Source organism: Lasioglossum baleicum, chromosome 9 (assembly GCF_051020765.1).
Source record: "Lasioglossum baleicum chromosome 9, iyLasBale1, whole genome shotgun sequence".
NCBI lineage: Eukaryota > Metazoa > Arthropoda > Insecta > Hymenoptera > Halictidae > Lasioglossum > Lasioglossum baleicum.
Genome location: NC_134937.1, coordinates 11,875,399 through 11,903,060, shown reverse-complemented (window position 1 = coordinate 11,903,060; position 27,662 = coordinate 11,875,399). Strand labels below are relative to the sequence as shown.

At 39.4% G+C, this 27,662-nt stretch overlaps 2 protein-coding genes across 9 annotated transcripts in view; one reads left to right on the top strand and one right to left on the bottom strand.

Moving 5' to 3' along the window:
• Positions 1 to 14,882, bottom strand: part of Step (cytohesin steppke) — a 76,995-nt gene extending 62,113 nt beyond the window's left edge. Inside the window, exons 1-2 of one of the 4 annotated variants that reach the window (XM_076430901.1) lie at positions 14,707 to 14,882; positions 9,583 to 9,656 (exon numbers count right to left, since the gene is read on the bottom strand). In XM_076430901.1, the coding sequence (XP_076287016.1) occupies positions 9,583 to 9,656; positions 14,707 to 14,785 (153 nt within the window). In that variant the 5' untranslated portion in view covers positions 14,786 to 14,882. The other 3 variants (XM_076430903.1, XM_076430905.1, XM_076430904.1) reach the window with 3 other exon arrangements.
• A 4,551-nt stretch (positions 14,883 to 19,433) lies between these two features.
• On the top strand, positions 19,434 to 27,575 carry LOC143211773 (lactosylceramide 4-alpha-galactosyltransferase-like). Of its 5 annotated transcripts, none has more exons than XM_076429732.1 (6): positions 19,435 to 19,779; positions 21,329 to 21,475; positions 21,782 to 22,055; positions 23,683 to 24,079; positions 24,950 to 25,160; positions 25,412 to 27,575. In XM_076429732.1, the coding sequence occupies exons 3-6, from the start codon at positions 21,842 to 21,844 to the stop codon at positions 25,679 to 25,681; spliced, it is 1,092 nt and encodes a 363-aa protein (XP_076285847.1). In that variant the 5' UTR covers positions 19,435 to 19,779; positions 21,329 to 21,475; positions 21,782 to 21,841; the 3' UTR covers positions 25,682 to 27,575. The 5 variants fall into 5 exon arrangements, with proteins under 5 accessions (XP_076285844.1, XP_076285847.1, XP_076285843.1 ...); XM_076429728.1 differs by having other exon boundaries at positions 19,435 to 20,148; XM_076429729.1 differs by lacking the exon at positions 21,329 to 21,475 and having other exon boundaries at positions 19,434 to 20,148.
• Positions 27,576 to 27,662: the final 87 nt, after the last annotated feature.

The following is a 27,662-nucleotide window of genomic DNA, read 5'->3' as shown; positions in this document are numbered from 1 at the left end:
AGTTGCGAATCCCGCAATTTTCTTGGCCCGACGAACCCATCGGACGTGGAAAAATAATCTTTTCAGCCTAGCGCGCGCGCTATCTCTCGCCTAACCGGGCCGCGGGGATAGATATTCTTACATTCTCCTCTTCGAACCGTGTACCGAAAGTTTCCGAAGACTTTCCCTTCGTGTTACCCTTCTTAGAAAGCGGAGCCCGTCATTTTTCTGATTTATAGTCAAACGCGATTTAAGTATACGTATATACATCAAATTCTTATAATTAGACTGCGAATTTTATGCACGTACAATTTAAAGCAGTGGACGTGTTAAAAATATTTAAGCACATCAATGTATTAGTCTCAGCTTAATAGGATAATTAAAAGATGGATACAAGTTTTATTTGGCTCCCGTGTCCTGCAATCTATGCGAACAGTTTTTATTTTACATAAAGATCCGCAGTCCACTTATAATTATATAATTGATGAAGGTGCTTCTCGCAGATACCTGTATTCAATTCACCAGGATGACGATTAATTCTGGGTCGGAACAGACCCAGACTTCGCCGTGGTTAAGAGAATAGTAGAAATCGACACACCCAGTTGTCCACAAAAGGGTTGAACTAGACGGTTAGTGTAACAAAGACATCACTTTCCAAAAAGACTTTCCTGAATTCGTTCTGGAGGTTAGTACAACAATTTCTGTACTAAAGCGAGGGGTTAGAGATTGCCATAAGCTGTCTGTTTCACGAGCGATAGAGAAGCTCCGATTAGAGAACCAAAGAACTGAACAACAAACAATACGTAGAAGATCCGTCGAAAAAAAGGAGGAACGTCTTGTTCTGAAGATGATACGAGAGAGTAGCATGTCTCTGCAAAATAAAAGTAGTCTGCAGTGATTGATTTTATGCAAAGTTCTTGTACATCGGAAATAAGTCCAGCACTTGAAATGCTTGATAAAAAAATGAGGTCGCGGTCTGGTAGCAACAAATTGAGAGACAAATTTTCCGAGGAGCGTTAAGTATCGACGTCCTCCTTTTTCTCGTGGCGCCTTCGCGTACATTCCTCGCAAATCTTGATGAGATTTCACCTGTCGAGACCGTCGTCGTTCGCTTCGGAACAGCCAGATAACGGTGAGCAAGCAACACGAGCAGTCCCGTCCTCTGTTGGTTCGACGAGAGGTTGACGTCATGGGTGTCGAGGGTCAGGACCCACGTGGATCAGACGACAGACTGCTAAATCGATTAAATCCATTTAAGAGGGCCGACGAGCGCGAGAACCTCCGGGGAAATTCGCTCGACGAGTTTGCCGACCGCCACACTCCGTTCCATGTTCGAAATTTTTCACTATGACTCCGCGAGAACCACTGTTCTGTGCGTGTATGTTCATCGATCGAACCACCGAAACCGACCAGCGATTTCACGCGAAACGTTCTCCGATCGAAAGACACACGACCACCGGAAACTCTGTTGTCCCGATCACCGAAAACGACACCAGCGACCCGCACAGAGATGTGTATTCGCGAGCAGCGACTCACGCTGTCGAAACTGATAGCGAGCCCGACGCTGACGGTTTGTTGACGGCTGCAGCCTTGTTGTGATTACAACACGAGCTCGTACGAGTGCCATCGAGAGTCAACAACATCGCGATTTGCGTTTAATTACATTAAACGGAAGGCGAAACCCGCGAACCATGGCCGAACCGTTGTGTAAGTGGCGTTCGCCTTCGGGAGAACGGCTGCTGAAAATGGCACTGTTATGCGAGCCGGAGGAACGTGGATGTTAAGGGGTCAAGATCGAGAAGCTGGTTAAGTTATTTTATTTCCTTAATTCTATTGGGAATTTTGTCGACAATCAACTTTGCAGTGTTCAATTGTGCCTGTGGCTGGAGGATTCTGATGATTAGACAGCGGATTTTATGCATTTATGACAAAAATGAGCAGGTTCGATTTATAGCAGTAAAACCATTGGAAGAACTTAAAAGACGGTCATATTATTTTCAACATGTTAAACATATTGGAAAACGAAACGAATTTGTATCGCATTCCAGTTTGTACCAATTCAGGTAGAAAATTTTTATTTTGCATAAATACCCGCTGTCTAGTGATGATGTTATAGGGGTCAAGATCGAGAAACTGGTGAAAAATTATTTTCTTTGCATAATTCTCTCGAGAATTTTGTCGACGATCAACGTCGCGGTGTTCATCTGTGCCCGTGGCTAACAATTACGAGATAAAAAACCAGTTTCCGGACTACGGTTGATTAAAGCGTCTTTAGGATGAGGGCTGAAGCCGCAAGTTTAAGAGGCGATTTCCTGCAGCCGTGAAAAAGGTTGCTCCACGGCTTCGTAGCTCCTCGACCTCGCCAATATCAAGAAACTCATCCATCAAACTTTTTAATTAGGTCGCACGAAATCAATTATCCCGGCTCGAGGAGGGCACACTAATCCATTAACGTCTAAGGTCAACAGCTTTACCGTATTAAGCTCTTTATGAAAAGTGTCCGCGACCGGAGAACGCGATACTGGTGAACAACGGTTAGGAATGAGTCATTGGCATCAATCAACCGACTGCTATTGTTAGCGATCTATTAACACGACTATGGGAGAAATACCATAAGTTGTGGGCTACGTCTGCGGTGAAGTGGCGCCATAATCGCGCAATTGTCCGCGGTATGCTCGCGGGTTCAGGGACGTTTTAAATCAACGGTCATTGCGCCCGCGTACGTGGAAAAATTTCGGACCATAAAGTTAGACTCTATTTAAAAAATTCGGGAAAATGTGTGACGACGATATTTTATTAAAATGTTCGGTAAAAGAAAATGTCTAGGACTCGAGGAAATTATGGCACTGCCATGTTTATCATTAACCCTTGTGTAGTCAACCAAAATGTATAGATTATTTAAAACCTTCCAGTATTTAACATGTTGGACAAATTCTCATTATAAGACTATAAGACTACGATTTATTTTACTTTCTTTGTGCAGTTCGTAATTTTCTAAAAAAAAAAAGATAATTTATATCTATTGTATGCTTACATGTTCTCCGATAACTATACATTAAAGAAACCAAAATAGAATTTCATCTCGGTTTAAAAGAAATTAATAACACACATATTTATTATTACTACTGGCACGATGTTGTAAGGCAAGGGGTTAATATATTAGCGAGTAAAGAATGGGCATTCAAAGGAATTTTGTAATATTTTATAGAGGAACATTAACAAATTGTTGAAAGAAATATAGTAAATGGATACCCGGTTGACTAGACAAGGGTAAAACGTACCTGACCGGTGCTCATATTTTTTATTTTACAATTATTAAAATGATTTTAACCTTCGGTTAAGAAGAATGGTTCCCGGCAGATGACTATAGCAATCACGAATCTCTCGAAGCGAACGAGTAGCGGAACCGTATCAACCACCACGGAAACGCCTTATCAGAAAGAGACATCCTGGAATTTTATTTGAAGGACAGATACGCTTGTAGTCATCAAACGATGATTTCGTAGCCTAAGCAAATATTTACGCGTAGTACCGTACAGTTACGCGTAACTGAATGAACATGGAAATATGTAGATATTGTTTTTTCGATTGGGGTTTCTCCCCTATCCAGTGGAATACTCCGCAGATAAATGTCGTGAAATATGTAAACAATTATTCGTTAATCAACGAGACCTCTCAGCGACCTGAGTGGTTTCAATGACCTTATTCAAGGACACAGCGAGACTCGTTTATAATGATAATTACCAGCGAGTTAATTAAAAATGGGAAACAAGTGTATGCAGTGCCCTCGTACGACGCTTTTATCGACTTCGATTGATAAAGTAGGAAACTGTTAAACAACACTGAGCTGATTATGTAAAAAAATATTTTCATACTACGTATAAATGCTTAAAGATCCGCAGTCTATTAATTATTTAATAAACAGTGGTAGACGTTTTGTGCGAAGTATAAATGCATTTAGAGAAAGAGAATTTCTACATTATCAACTGCCCGTATAGTTTCATTATTCTTATTAATTATTTTATATCTTCCGTACCCATTCTTTCTTTATAAATACACAAAATCCACAGTTTAATCGACAGATCTAACAGACGAAAGGCTCGAAGAAACCAGTTGGAAAATGATTTACAGTTGCAAGAATTACAGCGTGGAGCCATCTGACGAAGCTGTAGATCGACGGTAATGAAGAAAATTGCAATTACCACCGGAACAGAGGGAACAAATGAACGGGGAAGTGTGTTGAACCGCGTGGGAACGGCTTCGAAGGCCGTGCGCATTCATTTTACGTGGCCATTAAAGACGGAAGGGTGTGTATCCCTTCTTAATGAGTTTCCCCGGGAATGCGTTCCACCGTCTAGTTAATTTTCCGCGTTGTTATACGTCTTCCTCCCTCGGGGAATAACGGTTTTGTTCCCGGCGAATGTCGGGAACGCGTAAAATGTCCATTGTTACCGACGGAGCGCAAGAAAGACGGACGAGAAACAATCTTTGCGTGAACGTACATTCTTTTCCCTTGAACATTAAGCAACTACCGCAAACAAGCGGATGCTTCTCAGGCTTTTTATGTCCGACAAATGCCCGGCTTTTAATACGGCCGTGCACTACTACCTGCCGGCCGTGACAGCCGCGTTTAACGGTACCGAGTATCGCATAATTCCACAACGTCTCGGTCTCACGCTTGCGAATTAGTGGCTCCGGACGTCCAGTGTCCTTCCGCCAAATTGTGTAACTGATGTTTACAAGCAACAGGACGCTTCGGAGCACTCTAGAGCCCATTATGCAAATCTCTACGGTCGTCGATTGTTTAACGCTCATGTTTTATACACTCACAGAGTAAATGAATATAATAATTTTCATAATCATCGCTTTGTGCGACACACTGCTTCAGCATCAATCTTTATTTAAGTATTAATTGGCTATTTTCTGTTTAAAAAGAGTCAGCGCTGTACATTCGAGAGGACATTTTTATTCCGCGTCGGTAATTTTCTGAAATGTTCCGCGCATAATTAGAAATTTTTAATCCTGGATATACCGTGGTTGCACCGCAAGCTTTAATACCGTTCCGGAAGATATAATTTTTTTCATTTGTTCCGCGACTCCGCAGAGGTACGTAAATACCATTTGTTTCGGCGAAGCACTTTTAATTCATACGCACTGGGAGGGCTGGGGGATTGCACTTTTATTTAGTATCCTCCTTTCAAAAAGTTCCATTGTTAGCATCCAGCCTATTGTCCTTACGTAACCTCTCCCGCAGATTCATTTTTCACCCCACGAGAACCACCGGCGTAAAGCTGAACCAACACGAACTACTATAACGCGGTTATATCGCTTCTCTGAAGACTGGGGATATTTCATTCGATGAATTAGTGTAGTCTAGACTCTATCGATCGTTCGTTTCATCCGTAGGACTTTGCAAAAAACCAGACTAATCTTATCTGTTCTAATTGCAAGTAGTGCATTCGGTATCAACATTCCTTTCTCTTAATCCTTAAGTGGACTATTGAGACAATGGGTAAACAATGATGTAACTATTTAATGATTTATAGAAACAGTCGCTATCCGGTTGTATTTTCTATGCTGCAACGCAGACTCCTGCGGAAATCCGTTTAACAATTCGCTAAAAATGAACATTCGATATATTGATCAGGGTTGCTGTTATTTTTGAAGCTCACTGAAAAGAGTCCATTCAGGGGTTACTGTTCTAAACGTGCTCGGATTTATAGTGAAATGTTTCACAATTTCTATTCAAGTTCGGATACAACCGTTTTTAGAGGAACAAAGTCTTTTTCGGCTCCAGCAAAAACGCGGGCATTGAGCTCTCTTTCGGACATTTTTATTTGTCCTCGCGAGTTCACCGGGTTTTTGAACTTCACACGGAAATAGATCGGACAAACCCGTGTCTTATAAAGATCCTATCCTTCGTGGAAACGTTCCCCGTTTATCATCCACGTGAGCAGTTTTTACGGTGGAACAACGTGGGAGATAAAACCGGGACGCCATTGCTTTGTGTCTGCGTCTTCTTGCACCGCTTCGATCCGAACTACTACCTGTATCGCTTTTTCGTTCCTCGACCCACTAAATTATTCTTATCGTTACTAAACTAGATGCTCGGTTTGTATTAATTCAATCAAGATTGCTTACAACCCTTCGAATCATGATTAATATTACTTACAATCCTCTGAACTGTTGTAATGTAATCTATAACTAGATTTTATGGATTTATGATTTATAAACATTTTCAAAAATACTGGAGTATCAAACTCGCCAGAACTTAGTACGATTTTCATTTATTTTGGACCTACAAATTTTATTACTAGACTGCGGATTAAATGAGCAGCCGCAGTTTTAAACAGTAGAAAAATTAAAGGAATCTAAGAGTATCAACACAATACTTTTGTCCTGTTAACAGTATTAAAGGAAGTAACCAATTTTTATTTGGCTCCAGAATCTTGTAATTAATGAAGAAAATTTTTATTCTGCATAAAGATCCGCAGTCTAGTTATTGCCAATGTAAATAGGATTGTATTTGGTACCACTTTCTTAAAATTTCGCAGTCTAATTATAACCATCGAAGTAGCAAGACGACGTCCACTTCAAAAGAACAAACATCCCGATAAACTGGCGACAAAATGGCCACTGTAGAAAAATGGAGCATTTCAATCTCTAAATTGTTACAATGACTGATTATAACAATCGAAGTAGCAACGACGACGTCCACACTTCAAAAAAACAAACATCCCGATAAACTGGCGACAAAATGGCCACTGTAAAAAAAATGGAGCATCTCAATCTCGAGCAGGCCCGGAAAGTACCATTCCCCTTGCAACTATGACCTCCCACTTCGAAAGGACACACATTCGTGTGAATGTCTACCGTAGAAAAGTGAAAGATTCCCATGAACAAGGGTCTATCCGCAACAACGCAACTGCTGGTGAATTGCTAGTAGCAGAATCCAAGCGTCGAGATCTCGCGGAGCCTAAGCTCTCGATCCGGAGATCCTCTTTCCATAGATGGATCCGGGGGATGGAAAAAAAGCACCTGACCAGTCTTTACCCGAGACTCTCGTCTGCGGCTATGGTCTCGGAACCCCTATCTGCTCGGCGAGATCGGAATGAGAACACGCTGGTCCCGACAACAGAGGAGAGAAAGAGCAGGTTGTTCTCTCTTTCTCTCGACTCTCCGTAGCGCTCTGCACTGCGATGCGGATTTAAAAGGAGAAAAGTACAATGGTTACCCGGCTACGGGGGACAAAACGAATGATAAAGTGGACGAGGAGACGCGCGCGACCGGCCTTCTGAAACGACGCAAACTCGCCAGCGACACAAATTACCTCTGTCATTAAAGGCGCGTTTGTCGGGTGGATCGGTGACTTCTTGGGCGGGGGACGCGTTTTCCGTTCTTGTTTCGTTTCGGTCCGTTTCGATAACGGAGCGGAAACGTTGCGTGCGCTTGATCACCGTTGTTTTGCACCCTTTTTAACCCTTCGGTGCAAGAGTTTCCGCCAGCGGTCTGACGTTTAATCCACAATTTTTTTATGCACCAGGAGACCAAGCTCATTTCCGCCATTTTAATCGATCGGGACCAATGGTACCCACAGAAACAGAATTTGAACTGTGGAGTGTGCGAAACCGCGCACAAATGGCCAAAATTCGGCACTTCTCTAAATTTACAAAAAATGAAATTAACAATTTTTGAAGTTTTATATGCAAGTAATAAATAAAACCAGCGTTCACAATTTCTCCAAATATAAATCTACTTTCTTAAATGTAAATAGAATGCATATACCTTGGTGAGCAGCTTCCATTATACAGAATTATTATTGCAATATTGAATTTGAACTGTGGAATGTGGCCTGAAAGTTGTGCCACCAATGAGACTGGCTAATGGCTGTAGCTATGGAGAATCTGTAAATTGAATCGAGAGAAACGTTGAAATGTTTCGACAAAAGGATCTGCTTCTTCATCCGAAGACGCATTCGATGTCTGAGCTCGCGGTGAATACCGGAAAGAACCTCAGAAATAACTCAGAAATAATTTATGACTCAACCGTGGATGTTCAACCAAGTGACTCACGATCAGTCTCCAGTGACCACTGTTTTCCCGTCCATTGAACGCTTCTTGAACATTTTCAAAGGAAAAGGGCTACGTGGATGCGATCCCATAGAAACTACCCACGCACTCGTCTTCCCTCCGAAAGCTAAGTTGAAAATTCCCATGGACAGAAAAACAGCTGGCACTCGCACTTCGGACACCTGCTTCTCGATCCTGGAAAAGTGTACCCACGGTATGGCGATTCCCACAGGAAGTGCACGTTGCTTTCGAGTCGTTTTCGATATTCGAACCGGGTTATCGCGTCGTCTTATCACGAATACGAGAAGAAATCTTTCCGACGCGAGGCCTTTACGAGCGTGACTCACTTCGTTAGACGAAACTGATGAGTGAGATCATTCGCTGGTCACCACGATAACGAGGGTGGGACGAGAAACCAGAGCTTTGTTCCAGCTTGGTCGCGTTATGCCCGCTGATAACGCCGCGATGAGAACTCGTCTTACCGCGTATTAGTTTATTTTTAATCGATCCTTTTTATAGACGGATAGACGATACTAAACAAATGGAGTAAGTGCGACATATCGTGGCCGTTAGACTGTGGATTTTATGTACAGTGAGTCCCATTAATATTCGGACGCTTTAAAAGAAAACATTTTTAATATTGGGCTATACGATTTGAACATTTTTGAACGTTACTTTTGAAACCAATGGCCATAAAAGGTGTTAGGTAGCGGCCAAGTTTAAATAATTTAGCCCTCCATGTAACTCTTTAAAAATGAAATAACGTTCTTTTAAACTAATTTTTACAAACGCTTTTTTCAGTATTGCACGAGGTATTTCTAAGCTAACGAACTTGGCCGTATTTTGTTTGATCTCACAACTTTTTACGGCCATAGGAACTTGGCTTCTGTTTACAGGATGTTTTTGTTGGGATTAGTTTATACACGATGTGAAGAGATATTTCATAGAAGCCCACATAAAAAAGTTGCAAAACACAACTTTTAGTATTTTCTCTGCGATTCCGACAACGTACAATTTTTCTAAAAAATTTGTTTCACGTTGTGTAGCGAACTAATTGTTCTAACTTCTCGAGAAAATTCAATTCGTATGGTTCAATATTCAAAAAGTTATCGGCTTTTTGAGACTCCCAATATTAATGGTAGTCACTGTATTCGTGACTGGACTGCGGATCTTTATGCAAACATTAATTCCTGCTGCTTAATTCTCAAACTCTAGAATCAAGTAAAAAATAAAAATCCTGGAATATCATTCTATACCAGAATACAGATAACTGCATAGAGTCCGCAGTCTAATTACGAAATACTTCGATGAGAGGACGAGTTGTGCACAGAATCGTAACTGCAGAAAGATTGGCGACGCAAGGGGAGACACCGTCTAGCCAGGAGTTTTGGTCGAATGGAAATGTTTATCGATTATAAAGTTCGTAAGAGCGCAATGCATACGGAATGCGGAATATCGACATCCAGCACCCGGTAAAACCACGGGAACGAGGTCGCAGATAAAACGATTTCGTGAAATAGGCCAATTGACTCACTTGTATAGCTAGCAGCAGCTCCGTCTTCTTCCGCCTTATGTCTATCAGGATCTTCTGCTCCTCGGGCGTCAATTCTGCGAAACAGACAGAGCTTTTGTCAAACATAAATGCCGAAATGTTGAACACGTTCCTTTGCCTTAACCCCGAGAACCAAAATAGAGAGTACGCGCTCTAGACTGCGGATCTTAATCCGTAATAAAAATGTTCTTCATGACTTTATCGCGTTAAAGACAATATCGCAATATCCTTCAAATGTTCTAATCGTTTACCGTTTGATATTTCACCCAGCCAATTTTTTCATAAATGCATAAAAATCTATACAAAACACATAATCTGGCCTACAACGTGTGCACATGCAAGTTTGCAGCTATCTATCTTGGATGAGCAGCTAGGTTGAGCCTTGCAGCAGGGAAAGTGATCATCAAAGAGGAATCCGAAGGTTGCAGGAGCGTCAATCGAAGGTAACTTACGTTTCGGCCATCTTTCAGTTGTGTTCGCAGAAGAAATGAGGACACGCTGACTTGTTTATCGATGGATAATTAAGAACTGATCGTGAACTTGATAGAACGAGGACCGGCACCGTATCGAGAGACTGTTCGAACACAATAGTGCATCCTCGATGCGATGCCGTGAGCGGAGGATGGGACCTCATTAGGAGCAATTTAGCGAAAGATCTAAAAATAGGTCTTTCGAATTAAGGCTGGGGTCGCGGTATAGACGCGCCGAATAAACGCGAATGGGATTAGACTCCAAAGGGGAACAAGTGGCGAACGAGCAGGTTTCATTATAAACACCTTGAACCGATTTCTGCAGACGCTATTCAGTGCCAGGAACACTTCATCAATTATTCATCGCGAGGAGACTGTGTACAACTTCTAGTAATCTCGTCTAAGAGATCGCCATCTGCTCCAGGGCTTTCCGATTGGCCCTTATAGTACTCACACAGTTGCTAATTCAACATCTTTATAAAACTGTTCTTCCAAATAGTGGTCCTAACATCTTGTACCGATATCGACAATTAAGATTAAGACATCTATTAATTTTCTTCGAAAAATTTTCCAACTCATTCGGACAGTCCCGTTATAATTTAAATACATATACATATATGTACTAGTATTAATTTAGTTATCCTTTATAGTGTGCTTCTGAACTTGCACACAGCGTGTGAGTATACATCTGTACTGCGTATCTGCAATAATAAACCAGGAACAAAATAGTTGGCAACCTTGCCTAGCACATTAACCCTTGACATTTGACTGACAGGTAATTTCGTACCTATTCTTATAGGATTGATTCCTGTCATCGAAGTACATGACGATGTTAGAAAGCAACCATTCGAAAATGTTTCTATTCTTCTATTGAATTCATCGATCAAATCAAATTTTAGACTATGTTTAAAACAAATATTATTTTATAATACATCTGACCGATGCCGTTCAAACTTTCGTCCTTGTCAAGGACGTTTCAGGTGTGTACGGCAGGCACTAGAATGGAAAGTCCCACGTGACAAGGATTACCAAACAGAACTCCGATATCGAAGAAAGAACCTGCATCTTCCGATAAACTCTCGCGATTGATAAACCGCATCAATAAGCACATCGTCCGCACACGACAACACCTCGTGCCATGTTATCGGCTCTAACACAAAAACGCGTATGAAAATTGCGCAGAAAAATGTACGAACGATCGCATAACCGGTTGGAAGAAAATGCGCATATCGGAAGCAGCCAGTTGCAAATAAGTTGTAAATTCTTTTCTCCGCGATACATAACGAAATCGATGAAAAATTCATAACCGACCGATACCATCGCTAAAGGAATTTTTCTTCCTCGTCATTAGAGTACGGATATGCGTTATCGACCAGAAAAATTGATTCTCGACTTTGTCCCCTGATACGATAGTTAGATGAATCATTTTACAAATTCCTTCGTTGAAAATGGACACAATAAGGCGCGACAAATTTCACGTCGTTCACGTTCTCAAAAAGAACGTTATGCGGTATCTATTAGCTACTGAGAGTCAACTTGTTAAAATGAATAATTAGACATGTACATATATAACATACTTTGATGTACAAAATACATGTTTGAAATTTTCATTACAGGGGCACACATAAAAAATGTACAAATCCTGACCTTCACTTTTTCCTTCGCAATCGCGACCAATAACAATTTTTAAAAAATCATATCTTAATACTAAGTCGAATTAATTTGAGGAGGATTTTCAATTAACAACGCAACCTTAAACCGTTTTTATTCTTTTCATTTCATTCTACCATTTATTATCTTATTTTTAGTTATTAGTAATTTATATTTTCTTCATAACTCCGGGTCTAATAATCCCATAGGATCAATAAATAAATACTACTTAACATATTTCACCTCCTATTTTTTAATCAAAGACATTTTTGGATATACTATAATTATTTTTATTTTCTTAACTATAACTTCAATTTTCCCCTATACTCTCAGAGACCCAGACAACTTTATTATAGCTAACCCAATAATTACGGGTCCTATGGACATCATCGACACAGATTTCTCCGACACGGTTTTCACCGACAACATTTCATTAATTTTTCATTTATTAATTAATTAATTCAAGAACACTCGGTTTCATATTTCGTTTCTCCACTGATTCTCATTCAATCCACATTAATTAATTAATTAATTAAGAAAAAATTAATGAAATGTCGATGAAAACCGTGTCGGTGATTTCCATGGGACCCATAATTACCCCAGAACATATTAAACCCGAATGATATTTTCTATTTGCTTATACAATCCTTCGAATTATCCCCAACTAATTTGGAGGAGTATTAGGACTATTTTCATCTATTTTAATTTTATTATTTATGCCATTCCTAAACTATAATAACTTGTCTTCAAGAAAATTTTATTTCTTAAGAAAAATCTCATACTAACTTGATTAGGGGTTATATATATAAAAAAAACCTTAAAGCTGTTGGGTGCAATTTTGAAAAAGTTATTCGTTTTTAAAAGGTGTACGAAATATATACTTTGTATATGCATGCATTTTGCGCGAAGAGACGCGCGGCATAGCGACGCTACAAAGTGGTTCGAGCAAGACAAAACTATTCGCGGCGCTTCTGTCAGGTCGCCCTTATTATCTGGCCGGCACTCGGCCAAGCGTAAACATGGAAACGCGGTTACTATATAGGGGTGAGGGGAGTGGTAACGAGAGAGGAAATGATCGCTCCCATGTGTATACACGTTTTCATACGCCATTCATAACGCGTTCTGCCACCTGCGCTACGTCGTGACGGTAGTACCGTATGATCATCCCCGGTCTCGACCTCGGTGCGAGGTTATGTAACTCGGAACGGGTACGCTAACCTCTCTTCCTTCTCGCGCGCCGCAGAGCGCAGCGGAAAGTATAGTCGTCGGCTACTCGGATTAGGCTAGGTTACGTGCCTCAGCGGAACAATTAGAAACTGTTGCTTCGCCGTGGAACGTAACGGGGTCGATAGCCGTGCTTCGTCGATCGTCAAGGGCTCACCGTGGATTTAAATCGCCGTTAAACAAACATCCATACCAATCCAAATGAAATTCGACCCTTACCGATCATCTACTTTCACCGAACCTCGCCGAACTGTGCCATCAAACTCTGCGGTCCTTACGCAAGCTCTCGGACACATGACCCGACATTTATAATAAGCTGTTTCTCGTGCCCGTAGACTTAAATCGCTTTTTCCGACCCGTATGTAAACTGCTGAATACCTCGCTAGCTATTTCGATGATCTGTTGAACCATTTTCAGTAAGACTGCTGTTTCTCGTGCCCATGGACTTACTTAAATCGCATGTACTATTCATCCTAGTTGAATAGTTATTCTATCAGATTCAAACTTTTCCGACTCGTATGTAAACTGCTGGGTCCCTCGCTATGCTACATAGTTATTTCGATGATCTGTTGAACCATTTTCAGTAAGACTGCCCCCCCCCCATTCTGCGGTTCATTCACATGATCAGATCAAATTAATTGAACAATTAATTTGTTATCACAAATTTCTTGTGTCCAGTAAATAGGACCAAAACTTCGGCTTAAACTTCGACGATATTTCTTCTGTTTTTTATCAAGATCGTCCAGAAAAATTTGACGATACAAAAGAAAGGTTGATAATCGATCGTTCATCACAAATAATGCAAAATAAATTACAGAATGCCTTATCATTATCATTATAGAAGCAGTATCATTATCAACCCCTCTTGAACCGCTTTCAGTAAAACTACTGTTCCCCTCACCCTGCGGATGATTCACATTTTCTACATTCCAATCTAGTATACGAAGCAGTTTCATTAACCTTTCCTCAGTTGCAGGAATAATTTCCTAGTGTCAACTAAATAGAAAGTATCACGGTGGAAGCTTCGAAAGAATTGTTTGAAGACTAAAGTACATACAGTCTTTGGAAGCAATATTCTGACAGCTTAGTCCCACTTGCATTTTGACAACAAATCCGATCAGCAAATAGTTCGATCAACCTGTAGTCTAAGTAGAAAAGCGACGAACGTAAACACAAGCGACGCACCACGAGAGCCGCAACGTTAAATCGCTCTCGTGTTTCACTCGAATGAAACCGATGCGATCGTAGCTCGTTAGAGTCTGCTCTAACCTCTACACGCGTTTTGCGCAACCGAGTGATTCACCGGAGATTTTGTTTCAAAAGGCGCGAATGTAAACAGACGAGATAATCGTTCACACAGTTTTCGATAAAAACGTTCGTTTTCTTCTGTTAATATAATATATTGTATAATATTATGGTTGGTCCGAGATCGTGTTTGGTAATGTACAGAATCGTTCGAGATCCTGTGTGAAGCTGCGTCTTTCTCGTTGACAGATGCGGGTAACGCTGTTAGGGTTACTAGAGTACTTTCGAGTACACGGGATAATATAATATAAGTGAGAGGGAACGGGATTGTTCGATGGGATCGTCTTGATTCTGGAAGACGGGAGAAAGGTGATTTCGTTTTGTTTACGACGTGTGTACGATAGAAAAAGAGAAAGAGCGCGTGCGCTCTGACAGGGAGAGACCCAGAGACTTTGGCCAGAAGAACTGTATACGTCGGGATGGACCTGTTCAACGGATGTTCGACAATTGTTCTTACCCGTTGCGCAGAACTGGTCCACCTGGTGACCACCGGAATTCACTCCCGCACCACCCAGACCGTCCAAATCCTGCCACATTTCCGAGAAACTCGCACTTTCCGGGCACACGCACGCACAGAATCACCCACCTTCACTCAAGCGGCGCCATTTTCACTGTGTACTGACCACTCGCTCTGCGCAAACGACCACTGCGCCATCAGCGGCTCACGCATTCGACCGTTAACTAACGGTGCACCACCTGTGGCGCCACTGACGGTTAATTTTCAGCAAAAAATTGCCGACGGTCGATATATCCAGTCCCTGTTTTACAGAACGTGTAAAAATTTCATTTTCTATCTTACCAGGTTTACGTTTCATAAAAACTAAACGTAATCATATACAAATCTATTCCCAGAAATAATCCAGAACTAATCCAGATCAAGGTAGAAAGTAGACATTTTTTTTCGAGTCACCAAAAACCCCTTTGGTAAACACGTTTCTTTAATGCAAAATTTTAGCTGAAACCGATTTGACCGATTTTCGGAAATTTACTTTAATTGATTTACATTGTCGACATCTTGCCCAATATAGAAATCTACATTATCCACGTCCGCCGTAGCCAATCACCCCTAGCGCCATCAAGGATTGATAACTAAGGCAGACATTTCGGCATTCGTTCACAGATGGCGTTACCACAGTTTTCCAGGAACAAACGACCAGTCGGTAAAATTGTATTCCAGTTTGAGCATTTTGCCACTATACGAAATGGCGCTGTACGGGCCCTGAACGGAGCTTCAGAATTTTTCTACGAGAGGCGCCAGAATCCCTCATCTACGCATTCTACAGGGTGTCCCAGAATAAGTGTAACTCCCGGAAATGGGAGGTTCCTTGGGTCATTTGAAGCGACATTTTCCTTTGCAAAAATGGCGTCCGCGGCTTTGTTTAGCAGTTATTAACGAAAAACACGGACCAATCAGAGCGCGCCCTGGGCTGCCGCGCCGCGCTCGCATCAGAGCGTTAGAGGTGCGCCGCACAGTGATCCAAATCGAGAAATCCAGTGACTTTTGGCTCGAAAATGAACTTTCTTGTATCGATACCTGATCAATGAACATTGCTTCCCAAATCTCCATAGACCTCGGAAATGGAGAAATTAGTACAATTTATTAAATATTATAGTTGTAATAAATGTTGAAAGTTGGACATTTTCAGAAGAGTATTTTTCACGAGAAAAATTGCTTCACTTTGATGCGATGCCCTGACGTTCCTATTTAATATTTTCTCGCGCTTTTTTTTTAAATTAAAGAGCAGATTTTTGCGATAAGAAATCGTATCTTACATTATTAATTAGTCTGCACAATGTATTAAAAGTTAATGCTGGACTAAATGGAGAAAATTTAAAAAATTTTTTATAATTGGTAAGGGATATCTTTAAAGTCCCGGGAAGTCCCAGTTTCTAACAAATTGGACTATTTTCAGTACACCTTCCTCTATATGATGGTATAAAAATCATTTCCGCACTCTTCCGCCTTTGCAAATTATAGCAGTTTAAAACTGACAATGTTACGTCGCGTCGCGTCCCCTTACGTTTTACGGACTACACTTATATTCTCCGACCAAACGTCCAAAGCGATACAGAGTTCTTTTCATCGAACTATTTAGATTAGAGTTACTTGAAATGTCTATGCTATGGTGCAGATAAGGCTTCAAATGAGTCTTCGACTTTCTGTCTGCATTTAGTTTATTTAGACAGAACCATTCGAGCTGCCACAGTGAGACTTCTCAGAGCATTTTTCCGCTGTTGATTTTTATTTCGTTTTAATCACATTATGTTTTGTGTTAATAATTCGTAGTGTTTTAATTTACTTTATAAACTAAACTTAAGTTTTATTAGTGTTTTTATTGTGTGTGATTTATATAAATTTTAGTTACATTATTTAATGTTTTTTGTACTCTTTTGGACTATTTAATTTTACATCCATATAATATATAATTTTAATATTCTCTTTGGTAAGTACAAATGACTAAAAAATTTCTTACGTATGTTGTTTTCCAAATTTGACATTTTCTTCTTTGTTATTTACATATATCACTTATTTTGTTAAAATGCGTTTTCGCAAAAACAAAGATTTATACATGGCATTAAAAGATTCAAAGAGAGATATGGGTGTTTATTTATTTTTACACGCAAACATATCCGAAGTGATCCACACTTCTTCTAAAAACTTGGAAGTTTTAAAAGTTTTTGTAAAAAGATTTTGTTTTAAATTAAAACAAAAATGGATGAGATGTCAGTATAAAGAAAGTAGATTTCGGAAGACTTGTGAGGAATGGTTAGAAAAAGATTTTATACATATATCCCCAGTCCTCAAATTTACATTTTTCCCAATTCATTAAACATTGCATGCGTGAAACATAAATATAAAATACACAGTTAGAAATAAAAAATGGTTTGGAAGATTGTATTTAAACAATTTTTTTTTAGTGAAAAATATCAATGAAAATTAATTAAAAATTATTGTTCAACAAATTTAAAAAAATATTAATTTTTCTTTAGTTCAAATTGTCTATTTTGTAAATGAATTTTAGTGCAAATTTTATCCCAATATCTCTTATGGTACAAAAGTTATAACAAAAAGTCACTGGATTTCTCGATTTGGACCACGCGCCGTGACATCGGCGCGGCGGCCCAGAGCGCGCTCTGATTGGTCCGTGTTTTTCGTTAATAACTGCTAAACAAAGCCGCGGACGCCATTTTTGCAAAGGAAAATGTCGCTTCAAATGATCCAAGGAACCTCCCATTTCCGGGAGTTACACTTATTCTGGGACACCCTGTATATACTTATATTTTGAAATATTTAAATTTGAAAGCTAGAAAAGTGCGGTTTATAATAAGGGGACTGTGAATTGAAAATGATTACGATATCAAAGTTGTTTCCCATGACATGATTCTAATACATGAAACAGATTAGATATTAGATGTAAAACTAGAAAATACATAAAAAATATTCTAACATTTTATATATAAATGTTGCGATTGTAAGATAACTGTTATCCGTGTCAATTTAAGCTCTTTCAGCTGATACATTGAATATACAGCTGCGAAAGCGATTGCATTATCTGGATCAACGCATGCATTCATATATGTATGCATATACATATAAACGCGTCGTAAATCTGCCAGCAATATCTTCCCCGCAAATTTCCCGGAAATATTATATGCGACGGTTCAGGGAATAAGGACAACTTCTTAGAGCATTTGTATACAATAATCCTCTTCCACTATAATCCAACTATTATCACCGCAATCGAACAATTACGTGCACGTAATTGCTCATGAGTTTCAGTATTCTCATAAAGTATAGCCTGGTGACGTTGCGTCATCCTGTCGAAGGAAATATCACACACTTGTACATTGGTTACGTTTCTCGTTCGTGTACAGAACGAAACGGTAATAGGTGAAATAGACTCTGGAACAGTCACACAAATGCGAACGATGAAATAAATGTCTTTGAAAATGTCTTCCAAAAGCCTGAAAAGACTTTCACTGAAAATGCAATTTTAGTATTTATGCAAAATAAAAGTTTTCTACGTCAATTTCAACAAACAAGAGTAACATCAAAAAATTGACTTTCATTCTTAATATGTTTAATAGGTTGAACATAATATAACAGTATTTTAAAATTCCTCTAATGTTTCCACGGTTTTAAATTACACCTACACATTTTTGTCATAAATGCATAAAGTCTGCTGTCTAATTCTGATATCCAACATCTTCTTCTATTCTTCTCCCTTTGTTGCCAACAAAATGGCAGTTCAGATAGTAGAATGCCGGCTGTTACAGCGTTCTGACGATGGGGTGCACCCCCATGCACGATGCAGTACCCCATAAGGGTTCCAGACCCAAAATCAATATTAAAACAGTGCTCAAGCACAAGTAGCAACCTAAACGGCTTCAGTTCTCGATTGTGGATTTTTATGTATAATAAAAATTGTACGAATTAATTGCAAGATAGACGAGCTTTATAGGGTGATTCTGGGAACTGCGACAAGTTACAGCTCTCTTTTAAATAAACATTTTTGTCAAATGATAGACAAACATTTTTAATTGACGGAACATGTGTTTTAGGGTGTGGGAGGGACGGAGCCTAACCCAGACCTAAATAAATTTCTGTCAATCTTCATTTACTCGCAATCCACTTTCTACATAATTGTTTACATAGAACTTTACATGACTATAACAATTACTTCAATGCAAAATAGATATTTGCTAGTGTAGTCGACACCTTTGTTTATGCTTGAAACACTAAATTTAAAGTTTTAAGACTGTACGTACCATGCACGAGTAATTAAAAGTTAAAATGGCGAAATTCGATATAATCGAACCAACAGTTTTCTGTAAATATCTAAGAAACCAAAAGAGAGCGCCTATTATTTGTACAGGAAAAAGTTGTTCAGAATGTCGAGATTTATAACATATTTCAATGTCATCCAAATCCGTGAGGAAATAACTTTTCCACAAGTTTACCCCGATCAAATGTCCAACAGTGCAAAGTTCTCAGACCTTTGAAAATTCTCCAATCGCGTTCGCAGGATCTCCTGTAAACATTTCTGCCATCAATCAGCTCTAAAAATAAATCAACTGTGTAAATACAGATAACTAAAATCACAAGATATGTTATAGTTGTCCGATAATCCCGGTTCGAACGACGCATGCGTTTATCGGCCGTTCGTTCGCGCAGCAGAGACGACTCGCACGCATGATCTAAAAGGGGGAAAAAGCACGGCATTGTAGTATGTTCTCGGTTTGCCGGCGAAACGGTTCGGCTTGCGTAAACCGCGAGGCTTCGCACCGCGCCAGTGACACTGTCGGCGAAAACGTTTCAATCGCATCCTCGTTCGCGTCTTTCGACCTGCTCGCGTTGCGGTTTACTGTCTCGCGACGGAGCAGCATGACATTCAAACAATGTCGAGGATGTTGACGTGATGCACTGGACGTTTTTCCTTGGCACCTAGTGGACCAGTTCACACCCTCGTCAAATGCTGAGGGACAAACTGGCGAGATGTCTCGGCGTAAACACGCTGCCAATCGATAGGTAATTCTCCACCGGAACCTCACAGCAGAACGCGGTGGCGATGATCTTCGTGGCTGTGCAGCGTAGTGCTATATCAACGTTTGGACATCATAACCTGCTTGCTCCACCCAAAGGGGTGTACGTTGTTGTCATAAACACGTAGTGAATTTTTTCCAACCCTCATCCGTCCCTCGTTTCACGAAATGAATCTGTCCCTTAGTGTCAAATCGACACGGTGGTGAAAGTTCGATGAAATAACAAGGTAACCAGTTATTTCTCGATGTTGTTTTCCATCCAAGGGGTGTGCGTTGTTGTCATGAACACGGAGTGAATTTTTTTCAACCCTCATCCGTGCCTCATTTTACGAACTGAATATGATGAAATAATAAGGTAAACAGGTATTTCTCGATGTTTTTTCCATCCAAAGGGATGTACGTGGCGCTAACCTGTCCAAAACACTGGAAATCGCGCTCAACTTTAAACACTTATAACTTTTGAAACCTTGATCCCCCAGGTTCGAAAGTTGGAGATTTCTCACACCTTATCGTCCAAATCTACCGGATAACGTAGAAAAAAGGCAAAAGTTTATAGGAGAAAGACAAAAATTTCTGGTTACGCAAGGAACAAAAGATTTTTTCATTTTCTGTGTCTGTAATGTTGTAACAAATTGAGTAGAGATAATGTCAATCATTATTTGATTGATATTGCTGCAGCTCATAATCGTTAAATACTTCTTTTCTCTGAATTTTAATCTAATCTTTGAGATAAAATGAATAATGCTGTAATTGGAATACTTGAATGTTTAAAAAAAATTGTCAAATGATGATTCATTGCTAAGAGGAAGAACTGCAAAATATATACTTTTTCTGCCTGAATTGCAACAAACTGCAGTGACATAGAAATTTGTTTTTTCTCTTAATAGTTCAATAGGTTGAAAATAATATAACATTATTTCTCAATTCCTCTAATGTTTTTACTGTTTTAAATAACACCTACTCATTTTTGTCGTAAGTGCATCAAATTCGCTGCGTGATAATATGCGATAGAGTAGTCGCAATAAATTCGATCCGATTGTGTAAAATGGGAATGAGATAGTTATCGACACCGACCTATACGCAGTGCCGGATTAAGACCTTCAGAGGCCCTAAGCACTTAAAATACTATGCACATAAATATTATGTTGGAGGAAAAGTTCTGTCGTATTTTAAATAAGCAGGTAATTTTGCTTGTAAATCAAAACCAAATACATTTCTATAAATCGATTAAAATGCTTTCGTTAAAATACGATAGAACTTTCCCTGCAACCTAATACTTAGTAATATTTTTACTATGTAAAATATGTAAAATTCAGAATATTTTTCTGGTGTCCTTTTCTCTGGATGCCCTAAGCACGTGGTAACCTTGGTGATTCACTGCCCCATACCTCAATACTCATTTTAAAACCAGGACCGTAAAATGCTATCTAATCGCGAATTTAAACTGTCTTCTAAAGTTGCAAGTCATTTAATACTTTGTTGCATTGCAAAGTTCTTTAAAAACATAAGTTCTGTAATATTTATTACCATTATAGGTTCTGAACAAATTGAAATTATCGAAGAACGGAAGAATATTTCACTTGTGTTATGTGAGAATTCAAAAGAATACTGTGGAGTGGTGAGGAGAGAACCGGGAAATGAGAAAAAGAACACGTGCTCGATTGAATATGCGAGTTTTATTTGTGAGTAGATAGTTTGATGCGAACAGGTTGAATCTTGTCGTAATACTCGACAGGGCACGCCCGAAAACGACAACGAGAGTAAGGATGTGTAAATAGCTGTGAGAGTGAGTGATTAGAATGTGCGTGTGTAAATCATATACCAGGTGTGAAAACATAAACAGCTCTCGTTGACCTGTCGAGAAACAACTTGTATCCTGTTGTTTTTAATATTTTTACTTTGCACAAAGATTCCCGGTCTGATCATCACTATTACACATTGATTAGGCGATCGAGCCGTGTTGAATAAAGGATAATCGATGTTTACAGATCGCTCGAATGGAGATGACTGGGTCAGTCGTCGATTTGCTCAAATCATTGTGATCATTCATGGTTGGGCCGAACCTAATCCAGGCGAGGAAGATGAAGAAGAGGCTGGTGCTTTGCTTCGCCTGCGCCGTCATGCTTTTCCTGATCATGATCTCGACCGACAATGACTTTACCCAAAGGTTACCGTTCACCAATCCTCAGGACTCTAACGTGATCACTTGCTATGATTTCCCGAGCAGGTCGGATAGTCTTCCGGATTTCGATCCAAAGTCAGGTACGTCTCAACCCTCAATTTCCTTTGTAACAACTCACAAAACTTGAAAAATCATTAGCGCGGAAAATCAATTAGTCGCTCCGCTAAAAGATTATTTTCATTCATTCCGATGTATTCTGGCACGACTGATTAATGCAACCATTGTGATCGTGGTTGCAACAATCAAGGAATGCAGATAAACAAATCCTGTTTACGGAGAGGTAGCGAAACGGAAAAATGTGACGCTGTTTACTACGAGTAAAAACTACGCTTTAAGCATTCGTTCCACAAACGCGAATAATATCTAAACGTTTGACTAGCATGTGACTGACAGGAGAGGTCTAACTAAACGAATTCAACGATAAGACATCCTTATCGATAAATAATGGGCATCCGGTGACTCAGATCTGAACAAACGGTCAGCGGTCCCTTCTATTTAGAGTTCTAATGATAAGTACGAAAAATATTAACAGAACGACGAATTGTTTTTCTTTGATATCCCTTCTATAAATGATGAATATTTATAAATCGCACTTGCCTTTATCAGACAGCGGATTTGATGCGTTTATGGCAAGAATGAGTAGGTGTAATTTAAAACAGTGAAGACATTAGATAAATTTAAAAATACTGTTATGTTATTTTCAACCTATTAAACATATTGAGAAAGGAAATTGAAAAAATTCATATTTCGCAAAAACATCCGCTTGTCTAGCCTTTATCGTTATCATTTAAGTTTCGCGCAAAATAAATTTAATGCTGTCATGTTTCTAGAGCAAAGCGTATCGTATAGAGCACTACAGGGTGTCTCGGCAAAGCTCGACGCTTTCACTCGGCGCAACTGCGCCTCTGATTCGCGACACACCTGTAATTTATATTCCCCGTACGCGTGCCGACCTCCATTGACGAACGATCGCACGCAGCGGATTCACGATCGTAATAATTTAAAGTGTAATCGATACGAATCCTAGTTGCACGACAGAATAATTCATGTTACGGCTACCACGCTGCCTTGCATGTCAATATACAATCGCGTTGCCGCCGCACAGCGGGACGAAGTAATGAAGTTTTTCTCAACATTAAAGAACATTCGATAGAAACGAGATAAAGCAATGATTTTTTTTTAAATTAAAAAAATCTCTATTTTAATCATTATCTACTATCTTTAATTACATTATCCACTTATTATCAGACTGCGGACTTCACGGACTCGAAACAAAATTAAATTGCCGAGACACAAAACAGTAGGAAGACAAAAGAAATTTTGACGAATTTTTATTCGGTGTCTGTGCCTTGCGATCGATGCAGACAATTTTTATTTTGAATGAAGATCATTGTACCCGTTACCAAAATAGAAAAAAGCAAATTAAGGTATCGGAAAATTCAGAATTATCGGGAACCAACTTCAAAATAAAATCTCAGTTGGGTCTCGAAGCCAATCATAGCACTTAATAGTGAATGAGTGAGAATCGAACCTCCGTTGGGAGGATTGAAAAATATTGTTGCATTTTTGTCGAATTATTGAAACTATTAGAAGAAAACTAGAACATTTACATTTAAAGAACCTTGATCTACTTTCTGTGCAATGCGAACGCCGAGTGTGCTCCGCGAATTCCGCGGAATCTTTTCAAAACACGTCGCTCTGTTTCAGAATTCGACAAGCCGATAAAGGACAAGAACATCTTCTTCCACGAGACATCATGCTTCGACGATGCCGGTCTCGTGTTGAACGCTCGACAAGCATGTGCCGTGGAATCAGCAGCGAAGATGAATCCTAGCATGAACATCTACCTTTTCTTCCTCTCGCAATCAGGGATTTCGAACCGGTCGCAGGAGATGTTCAATCAGCTGCTCACCTATCCAAACGTCAAGATCAGGCGGATCTTTGCCGAGGAGTATGTGAAGAAAACACCCTTGGAACAATGGTACAAAGGCGACGTGCTGAAGAGGAGTCAATGGCCGAGGAGCCACATGTCAGACATACTGAGATATCTGACCCTGTGGAAATTCGGCGGCATTTATTTGGACTTGGACGTCGTCGTCACTACGTGAGCTAATCATTCAATTATCCTTCATTTACCAATCCCTCCGACGTCAAAACGAAACTAATTCTTGCACTTAAAGCAGCTCAGATTGAACACAAATTAGATCTGATTTACGAATCATGGTCACTCATCAAATTTACAAATCAGCCTGTTGTCACTTATCACTAGCAAACAATACAGAAGCTACATAATTACTAATCGATAAAAATTTTCATTTTCTACTATTTTTGTCTTCGATACCGTTGCACAGTGATACCGAACGGCCATTTTAGGTGGAAATAAATACAATGAAATAGATACAGTGAAATAGATACAGTGTTTCATCGATAAATGTCTCAAGTGTCTAGCTAGCCTATAATTGTCCCATAACTATTAGTATACTCTTTGAGGGGCCTTGAAGCTCGGGAGGCCTTGGTTGCAGAGAAGCGTGACATGTGTTTCATTTTCTCCTACATATTTTTGTCTTCGATACCGTTGCACAGTGATACCGGATGGCCATTTAAGGTTGAAACAAATACATATAGTCTATAGTCTTCTTTTTTTATACCCATAATCGTTCATTATCTTTCACTTTCGAAATATTGCCGCTCAAAGTTTTCTTCACAACGGACATCGGTAAAATTGCATTATTTTTTCTAGCCTTTCGAATTTGTTTTTATGACTTTTTTCTGGTAAATATGTAAATCTTATACTACAAAGCTCAATTATAAACTTGTATTGTTTGAAATTGTGACGTGCGGCTATTTCCTTACAACCACAGATATACATAAGCATAGAAATCAATACGTGAAAACATCGAACCAAATCGTACGTTTATATTCGTTACTGAATTTTTGGTTAATAATTATATTGAATGAAGCGCAATTTCGACAGGTCCCTGGTGAATTTGACCAACTTCGCCGGAGCAGAGGGCTGGGACGACATCGCCGCCGGAGTTATAGGATTCGACCTAACTCCCTTCGGTCGTCGAGTTGCTGATTTGTGTATTCAGGACTTGAAGGCGAACTATCGCGGCAACATTTGGGGCAACAATGGCCCGGGGGTCATCACCAGGACCTTGCAGAAACTCTGCTCCACGAAGCTCGTGAGTAATCGATAATGATATCTTTATAGATCTCTATGTATACAGAGTTCTCGTGTTCTTTTGATAGGAGACACTGTACCATGAATGATTAGATTATATCAGAGGACGACATTACGATGTAATGATTACAACCATGTTGCTAGTTTTATCACGAATACACGTGAACGTTGAAATTGCTCTCGTAAAAGTGTTCTTCTAATAAAATGCTGTTGAAAGTGTTCTTCTAATAAAATGGTTTGATGGTGTCCCAGGTTAGAGAAATGACCACCACTCGCTGTCAGGGGTTCAAGGTGTTCTCGCCATCGACGTTCTATCCGATTCACTTTAGGAAATGGAGAAAATACTTCGAGACGAAGGACAAAAACGCGACGATGAAGATGTTGGAGAACTCGATCGCCATCCACGTGTGGAATAAGCTGAGTAAATCCAAGCCGGTCCACGTGAACAGCAACGTCCCGTACGCCATCATCGCGAGGCAACATTGCCCGCGGGTCTTCAAGAATTGCGGTGACACATTTTAATAAATTAGGGTCCGATCGTGGGTCATACTTTCGAATTAATCCATCACGTGGGACTCACCAATGGTAAATTACTTGGGAGGGGAGGGAAGCAAGTAGCTGCTAAAGAAGGAAACAAATCCAACGAAGTCCAAATCTTTTGGCTGTGGGGCGTAGAGACTATACGTATTAGCTGTAAAATTGATATACAGTATCCATAAAAAAGCAACACTATTTCACGTGTCACTAAATAATGCAGGTTTCTATCATGCTGACGTTAGTCTCACGCGATAGATCAGAGGCTAGGGCGGTCATTTTAATCGATCCGCATTTCGCAAGAATTGAAGATTTAATCAAAAATGAAATCGCGACGTATTATATATTTAATAATCTATCATATTTTTATTATTCTATTTACATTTAGGAAAATAACAATAACTATTGTTACATTATATATATTTTATTAATATTGTATGTATATATACAATATATATGTATATTGTATATATGTATTATATTTGTACAAAGTTGACGAACACCGGTTCATCGAAGGAAAATTGCGGACTGAGAAAAGAGAGTAATAACTACATCTAGTAATAACTAGACTCTAGATCTTTATGCAAGATAAAAATTTTCTACCTGAATTGCAACATATTGGAATGAAATGGAAATTTATTTTCCGTCTAGATATGTTTAATGGGTTAAAAATAATGTAACAGCATCTCTAAATTCATCTAATTTTTTTACCGATTTAAATTACACATTTTTGTCATAAATTCATAAAATCCGCTGTCTAGTAATCAGGAGTGTGCAGACTGTCCTGTCTTATGTTTCGGACGTCCGAGTGTTCGGGTCGGTCCGTCGAAGTTGGGCGGTCTCGGTCGGGCGTCCGTAACAATCGAACGCTCGGGTAGTCCGATACTGTTGGATGGTCCGATATTGTCGGGCAGTTCGATACAATTGCAATTTCGGACCCAGTATAACTATAATAACACCTTGAAGCAGTCCGACCGAGTCCGATATCTCGGACGTCCGCACACCTCTACTAGTAATAAACAAATCGGAAGTTAACGATTACGTTTAACGGACTGACGATAGAAATTTCATTCGATTAACGTTGCGAGACTGCGAATGCATATCGAACATAAACATTGTTCACTTTTGCCAGTATCCAGCAATATCAAAATCCTGACATATCGTGCGGTCCGATTTTTTATTTTTTTACTATTTATAAATTATAACGAGACATTTCTTTATTTCACTTTGTTTATTAACGGTTTACCGTGTAACGCGATTCAACGTCGGAGTACGGTGAAAAGAGTATTCCGAATACTGTGAGTACTGTGTTAACACTCTGTGAAGCAATATGAAACGAGAACGAGAGAATGCAAAAATCATATCCTGCAAGTACCAATTTTGTAACGATCGAGTATCGTTTGCGAAACAAATATTGAGCGCCGTATACATAAGTAACCGAAGTACCTTTTCGAGTAATATTATAATTCTGAAACCATTCTTTCTTCTCCTGAATAAGTTACAAAGTTTTCGTGCTCACAGCAACAATTCGTCAATATTGCTCATCAAGTTCGAACATTTGATTGCTCATGTTGCTAGCTCAAACACTAATAATAACTTACGTTCCTATAATTTACCAAACGCACTAGTAAATATATAGTCGCAAGACTAATATCCGGCGCACTCCTCCCGAGTGTTTTATTTGTACATGTGAAGAGAACGATTATAAGTTCAATGTATTGTTTTACCAATTATCAAGTAGCAATAAACCATACATTACTAATCGAAATCATTACGAAACATTATTTTTATCTCTAGTAATTTGTACACTGTATATATACAATGATATATATCATTACATGTACATATAGAGTGATTTGTAAAATAAATGCCTAAAACTAAAGTGTTTGTGCACATGAATTAGCAAGTACTACTAGTTCTGTACCGGAAAATTAATATAATAAATTCTCCCCTACATTTTATTAGAAGG

What these genes read in the sequence shown, in the direction of transcription:
- LOC143211773 (XM_076429729.1), top strand. Translation starts at nt 21,842, where the DNA reads ATGGTTGGGCCGAACCTAATCCAGGCGAGGAAGATGAAGAAGAGGCTG. An exon ending in GGATTTCGATCCAAAGTCAG is followed by an intron (nt 22,056 to 23,682) that starts GTACGTCTCAAC and finishes GCTCTGTTTCAG; the next exon opens with AATTCGACAAGCCGATAAAG. An exon ending in TTGGACGTCGTCGTCACTAC is followed by an intron (nt 24,080 to 24,949) that starts GTGAGCTAATCA and finishes CAATTTCGACAG; the next exon opens with GTCCCTGGTGAATTTGACCA.